The 7,217-nt window shown below is 43.9% G+C and overlaps 1 protein-coding gene across 1 annotated transcript in view; it reads left to right on the top strand.

Moving 5' to 3' along the window:
- The first annotated feature begins 287 nt into the window (after nucleotides 1-287).
- ADAMTS19 (ADAM metallopeptidase with thrombospondin type 1 motif 19) overlaps nucleotides 288-7,217 on the top strand; it is a 167,672-nt gene continuing 160,742 nt past the window's right edge. Inside the window, exons 1-2 of the mRNA XM_019474001.1 lie at nucleotides 288-372; nucleotides 1,394-2,004. Of these exons, the coding sequence (XP_019329546.1) occupies nucleotides 288-372; nucleotides 1,394-2,004 (696 nt within the window). The remainder of the gene's footprint in view (nucleotides 373-1,393; nucleotides 2,005-7,217) is intronic.

The raw sequence follows: 7,217 nt of genomic DNA, 5'->3' as shown, positions 1-7,217 counted from the left end.
GAGCCGCGAGCCGCGTCTGCTGCGTTTGTTGTGCGTGCGCGCCTTCCGCGGGACGGGCCGAGCCTCGGGGCGGCCTCCGTGTCCGGCTGCCGGGCGGTAGCCGGTACCTGCCCATTGTTAAGCGCCTTAACAGCTGTGCCCGTCCCCTGTAACCGACGGGCGATCAGATAATGCGTGCCTCCGCTGTGAGGGTGCATTGCAGTGCGCTCGTCTGTACGAGATACTAATTTTCACACGCTGCCCTGTCATCTCAGCCTGCCTGCCGGCGTCCCGCGGGCGCGGAGGCGATGGGGATGGGCGGGAGGATGCGCCTGAGCCGCGTCTGCTGCGTTTTCTACCAGTTGTGCGTGCTGTCAAGCGGGCTCGCCGCAGGTAAGTGCGCGCCTTCCGCGGGACGGGCCGAGCCTCGGGGCGGCCTCCGTGTCCCGCCGGCTGCCGGTAGCCGGTACCTGCCCATTGTTAAGCGCCTTAACAGCTGTGCCCGTCCCCTGTAACCGACGGGTGATCAGATAATGCGTGCCTCCGCTGTGAGGGTGCATTGCAGTGCGCTCGTCTGTACGAGATACTAATTTTCACACGCTGCCCTGTCATCTCAGCAGTGCTATTCCTAGTGTGTGTAGGATGAATGTGTAAATAAAACTGTCTTCTGTCTCAGGCTGGTGGAGATTGTGTGTGCTCATACCTTTATAAACGTAATGCCGGTATGCTGGGAATTTTGGTTAAATTTTGTATGTAGTGGTGTGTGTAATACGCAGATTAGTGTATTATAGTCACTAATTAGTGATTATAATTCAGCTTGATTACAGTGATAATGATGATGCAGCATGTGCAAGCATCTGCCACTTGTACGGCCACTCGCAAATGTGCGGCCATGGGGTGTGTGTGCATTTGGCTGTACTTTTGAAATCATAGTGGTCTTGCAAAACATGCTGAGAACAAGGTTCAAATTTTCAAATTTTTTTGTTCAGGTGTTCCCTTCTAAAATAACATTTTTTTTGTAGCTCTATGAAAAAGTTGCCACTTTGTCTAAATGATGAAAAGTTTGTGCAACTCTCCTTGTGTGGAGGTGGTGGTCATGAAGAAGAACATCCCCAGCTACTGGTACAAACACAGCTTCTGCCCAGCTTGAGCTCCAGCTCTCTCAGTGTTTACCAGGACCGTGGTGTGTCCCAGACCCCTGAACAGGCACAGAGACATCTAGCGGCTGGCCTGTCTGCCGTGTGTAAGGACAGGATGGAAGGGCCAAATGGAGCCCACTGTATTTTGGGTGGCATGCTTGGTGGGCTGGGAGCCAGAAGGAGCGTGTCATGGGGGGCCTAGGGTAGGTTTCTGGCAGGTGCTGTGTGCTGCTGTGTGCTCCACTCATTTAAAGCATCTGCTGGCCTTCCCGCAGGTCTCCATGCTTCAGAAGAAACTGAGGAGTGGGAGATCGTCTTCCCCGCGCTGTGGAGCAGGGGCCAGCAGGAGCCGGCAGGTGGCAGCGGTGGTGGTGGGGGCTACAGTGCTGACCCCAGCTGTGGGAACCGGAGCAGCACCCTCAGCACCCCAGTCACACCTAGCCCAGTGGCCGGCAGTTCCCGGGAGGTGCGTTCAGTCTCCTCCTCAGTGGAGGGGCAGGCGCAGGCTGTGGGGGAGGCGGCAGAGGAAGAGGACACTGAGGATGAGTATGAGTCTCAGGAGTTTTACCACTGGTCCCCCCTGCCCCAGGGGTCTGGTGCTGCCTCTCAGTTGCCACCGCCACCATCCCCCCCTCCACCACCTCCAGCAGAGGACGGAGATGAGGTGCTGCTGAGGATCCCGGCTTTTGCTCGGGAGCTCTACCTGCTGCTCAAGAGGGACAGCCGCTTCCTGGCTCCTGGCTTTGCGGTGGAGGAGCGGCAGGGAGGTGAAGGCAAAAGCCCACCTGGTGCTGCGCAGTCGCAACCTGAGAGAGCTTGTTACTACAGTGGTGCTGTCCTCCGCTACCCGGGTTCCTTCGCCTCCTTCAGTACCTGTGGTGGATTGGTAAGATGACCTTGCATGCAGGGGTAGCACCAAGGTCTCCATCCAAATGTCAGCTTCATCTGCTGCTTTTCACTCCCATCTCTTTCCTGAGATCTTCTTTCTTTCATATCCTCTTGGGTCCTACCTCTGTACTTACCCTTATTTTTAACCATTTTGCCATTCATACTTCCATTATCCCACTCAAAATTTTTCTCAAATCCTACTTTTGCCTTTATCCTGTAAAGTTTTGATGTTCTTTGTCCCATTTCCGGATACACTTTTGGCTCTCAGTCCCATAGCTTTCTTTTTTGGATCTCCTTTTTATTCTTATGCCATTCTTTCTTCAACTTTCTCATCTCCATCCCTAATTTTATCTTGGTCTTCAGCGTGTGCCTGTAATTAGTTACCTCCATGCTCACTCTCCTTCCTTTTCCCTGTATCATCATCTCTCCTCCAGTCCATATATAAGCTATTTGTTCTTCATTCCCATCCTATATTCTGAAGTTATCTTTCTCATCTGTGTTATCTTCCTTATCTTCTACATCTGTTTTCAGATTGTTCTGTCTTTCCTACTTCTACCAATATTTTATGTCTGCTTTCTCATCTTCATTATTCCTTTTCTTTCATTCCTCTCATCCCTTTGGCCTTTTTTCTCTACCTCACAACCTCCCACGTGTGGTACCTGTAGTTACTTGGATTTGGGACTCCATAGCTTTCTTTCCTTTCGATTCTTCCATAGAAGTACGCAATGAGTATGTTCTCAGCAGAAATGTTAATACTGTCAGACCTTTTGAATGGTTATTACCTCTGTGGCATACCTCCCTTATTTAAAACAAATTTCACCTGCTCTAATTTCTGTTGGATCAGTCATGATTTTTACCAGAATTGGGCACACTGAGAACAACAGAGGTGATCAGGTGAGCTGCAATGCCAAGATACTTGGGGGTGGACGGAAAGAGTAGAAAGCAGCTGGGATGATGTAAAATGCTGGCAGGATTTAAAACAAAAACAATTATTACTACTATTATTCTCATTTTGGGCCTTTATATAGCATCATAAATGCACACGCCTGCAGCACTTTACAGAATATAGAATACAAAGAGTAATGGTGCTAGGGAGAGTTAACATCATCATGACCCTGGGTTTTTTGGGTGGCTAGATGGGTGTAAATCACCACAATCACCTGATAGACGCTTTCTTGTATTTCTTTCCAAATTTGAACATCTAACCTGTTCCATTGTTGATTCATGAAGATATGCCTGCCTGGTTTTTATTTGCGTGGTCATGAAGTGAAACCAGGTAAAATGTGGAGATTTTGACTGCTTATTCATTTGCCTGTTTGGACTTACTCAAAAGTTAAAACCCAAACTGGAAGTGGTGGAGAGGGAACATAGGTGGATTGACACCAAATAAAATATTTGCCTGCACTCCTGCAAAGTGAAACCGCCAAGTTTCACACAACTCTAAGTGGTTGGCATCTAATTATTGACATTTTGTCAGATTTTCCAAAGCATGGTAGCAGAATTAGTTGTGGAGAAAAATATTGAAAGTCAACTGAAGGTGGTTTGAAAGCAATCAGGTAAAGGATTTTTATGTTCTGGAAAAGCATTTGACTTCTGTACTCCTTGTTCTTGTTAGAATTTTACTTACTTCTACATTGCGTATGGGTAAAATCAGGTTAGAGAAAATCTTTGCAAAGAAATTGGTAGAGATAATTATCACAAATGTCTGCTCAAAAGTGATGTACATCATTACATACATGTAATTCCTTTGACTTGATTTATAAATTGAAATTCACTGTTTAAATAGACCCCAGTTCCCTAGGAACCCCATTAGTAATTTTTGATTCAGTCAGACTTTTTCTAGGAGTACCAGCTTATTCCCAGCCTACCAGCCATCTAAGCATGCATGTGCCCGAATCATGTTCCCCATCCAGAAAGCTGCAGCTGAAATACAAACTATTCTATGTATCTCAAATAAAATTGGAAACTGTTGTTGATGTTGACTGGTGGTGTCACGATCCTCAAATGCATAGTCTTGTTTGCAATGAAATAGTTAAGCAGCTGTTCTTCCTCAGAGTGTGGCTGCATCAGGCACATAGTTAAAAAAATTGCACAGTGCTATTATGTCAAAGTTGTCATAACAAATCTTAAGTTATTTGTCATTCTTCATTCAGTCATTGCTTGGGCTCTATTACATATGTAAGTTGCTCTGTTTCCAAGAGTCTTGAAAAAACATCATACATTGCATATTCCACCCTGTTTCCTCTAGGCCTTGCCCTGCAAAAAGAGCCAAGCAATATTTCAAACTACCTTTTCTCTTTTAAGATGTAAAAATCCATTGAAACTTGAATCTACAAATATTTTATTGCAGTTACCTCAATTTAAATTTATTTTTTCATTTTAAATATAAAGAAATTTCAGAGAAAATATGGTATCAATATCTTAGATATACTCTCATTTCAAAGCCTTGCAGACTTTGGGTTAGGATTACTAGGCTGCATACACTTTGGAAAGCCAAACAAATGGGCTGTAAGTCCCTTAATATGCAGCTTAGATTCCACTCAGCAATTTTTCTTTTCAGTATGAAATACAGCATCTCTGTCTAACAACAAGATTTCCACCATTCTGCTCTTTAGATAGTAGCCTTTTAGTGAATCTCTTTACTCACTGAGGAAAGTAACTGTAGTCTGACAGACAACAGTGATTTTGCCACACAGGAGGAAGGGTGAAGAAGTGTGAAGGCCAATAGAAAAGGTTCGGCCATCATGGGCGGTGGGGGGTCATACATGGCAGTACAGATGTGTGGCTGATGCTGTAGGGCTAGTTTTGTGAAAAGATACCGGATCTTCAATAAAATGAAAAAAAGGCCTTGCATGAAATTGTTGTGCTATCCAAGTTAGGATGTTGGTGTTGGTTCCAACTTCTCAAGGCATGGAGAGACCTGACATGCCAGTGACATTCAGGAAATTGAAAAAATATCTATGTAGAAGTCTTAACTGGTCCTTCTGTAGGCAGAAAGACAGAAGAATATTGTTGCAGATGTTAGGCACCTTATCCCCTTGAAGCAGGATTTAGATGCTTTTTGAGTAGTTCACTGGTTGCAGTTGGGTAAAGCATGTAACGTACAGCACAACATTAAAGCTTCCCCATATTTCTTACTTCACAGTTCTTGAGAGCTTTAGTAGTGCGTTTTTTCTTGAGCTGTTTGTCAAAAGCCATTATGGAGGGGTGGTAATAATGGGGTTCATAACATACCATATTAATCATGTGAGTATACAAGGGAAAAATGAGAGCTGTACTCCCAGATAATTACTAACCAAATTCTGACTTCCAGCATTGGCTTCATTTGGCAACCTATCTTGACAAATGAAGGAAGTATAACTCAATGGATATTTTCTAGTCAAACTAAAGACTGGAGATATGCATGGACTGTCTAGAAACACCATCACCATGACCTTGGTGTAATCTCAGAGCTCACGTGCTCAATGGTGACAGCCCTATCCAACTCTTTGGTAAAACACTTGTGGGTTCTTACATCCTTTTGTATCTCAATGGGATTTGCTCCAAGTACATTTTAGGATTCTGCACTAGTGCTGCAGGAAGATTAATGAAGAGAGGTTTCCAAGAATTCTCCATCTGTATGCTGCCTGCCTACTTGTTGTTCATTGTTAGCCAAATACCAGGATGTAAGCAGTCCTGCTGATGCCAGTGAGACTGCTCTTCTGAAAGCGATGAATTGCAGAGCTGGACCATTAATTATTTAAATGATCGTTTCTACTGCTTGCTTGTGTTTTGCCATAATATTTGAAATAAGAAAAAAAAGCACGTCAAATGTTGTTGAACAGTTTTATTTGTAACTGGTAATATATATAACTTACAACTGGTAGTTCTTTTAGAGCATGCTGTAGGAGAAACTTACTGTGGACTTAGAATTAAGAAATCTGGCTATTGGTTCTTCACCAACGATCTGCTCTACTGCTAACATGGAAGTTGAAGTAGTCTCACTGCATTTCCCCAAAGAGAGCTGTAAACACGGCAGATGTGTGCTTTATCCCCTACTCCTTTCATTTCAGAAAGAGAGGCTTTTAATCTTGGTTTTTCTCAGCACTGAATTGCTTAGGTAGTACTCTATGGCTATGTGGTGACAGTCAGAGATTTTCCCAATGTTTCTTTTTCTTTTTCTTTTTAACTGAAGCATTCTGCAATAAATAAGGAACAGCTAGGTAGAGACAGGATTTGAATGTCTTCTTATACCAAAAGCAATGGGGTATGTTTAGACTGCTAGGAAGTGCAAACAGGACCAAATGTATACACAGAGGATGGACGGGAGAATGCGGCTCCATACAGTTATGCCGTTCACCGCAGCACTTAGCAGGTTGTCTAACAGAACATGTGTGGAGATCTGCCTAAACTGTCAGCATTGCCAGCTGGGTTAATTTACTGGAGAGAAGCTCTGAAATTCGTCTGCCTGGTTCTGTATTTTCACTGGATCTTAAGAATGTGAAATGGTCAATAGCATATTTGTAGTTCTTTAAATCCCTGAAGAGCCAGTGTCACATACTATTTGCAATGAAAATTAATGTGCATTTTCCCAGTGACTTGAGTAGGAACAAGTCTTAACACATCTCCAATCCAACCCAGGGAAGAGCTCTCTCTAGAGAAGTGTATGGTGCTTTTATTAGGCCTCATTGCCATTAACAAGCAGATATTAAAAAATCTGATCAATCATTTATAGACAGGTAGTCACAGATTTACTCCAGCTGTTATACATACATTTAAAGAGCACTATCCAAAGCAATGCTGCCGGCGTCAGCAGAAGAATGGATGTCAGTAGTTCTGTGTCATGTGGAGATGTGCCATATAGCACTGGACAACAACATTTTAACAAATACTTCCAGTGGTAATGTCCTACTTTTACAATAAAACTGAAATGAATTAGGATGTGAAAAAAACTATGTACCACTTTTGGCTAATGGAATGCTTGTATGGTTCTTCAGTAAGATTTGAAAAAAATCTGAAGCACCTTTACAGAAAATGTATGATTTTATTTCTGACACAAACTATGTTTTGAAGATCAGTGCTATTAACTAATAGTAAGGGAATGACATGCAGAGGGACCTGGACAGGCTGGATCAATGGGCCGAGGCCAACTGTATGAGGTTCAACAAGGCCAAGTGCCGGGTCCTGCACTTCGGCCACAACAACCCCATGCAGCGCTACAGGCTTGGGGAA

This window comes from Aptenodytes forsteri, unplaced genomic scaffold (assembly GCF_000699145.1).
Source record: "Aptenodytes forsteri isolate BGI_AS27 unplaced genomic scaffold, ASM69914v1 Scaffold28, whole genome shotgun sequence".
NCBI classification, from domain to species: domain Eukaryota; kingdom Metazoa; phylum Chordata; class Aves; order Sphenisciformes; family Spheniscidae; genus Aptenodytes; species Aptenodytes forsteri.
This window is presented reverse-complemented; position numbering and strand designations above follow the sequence as displayed.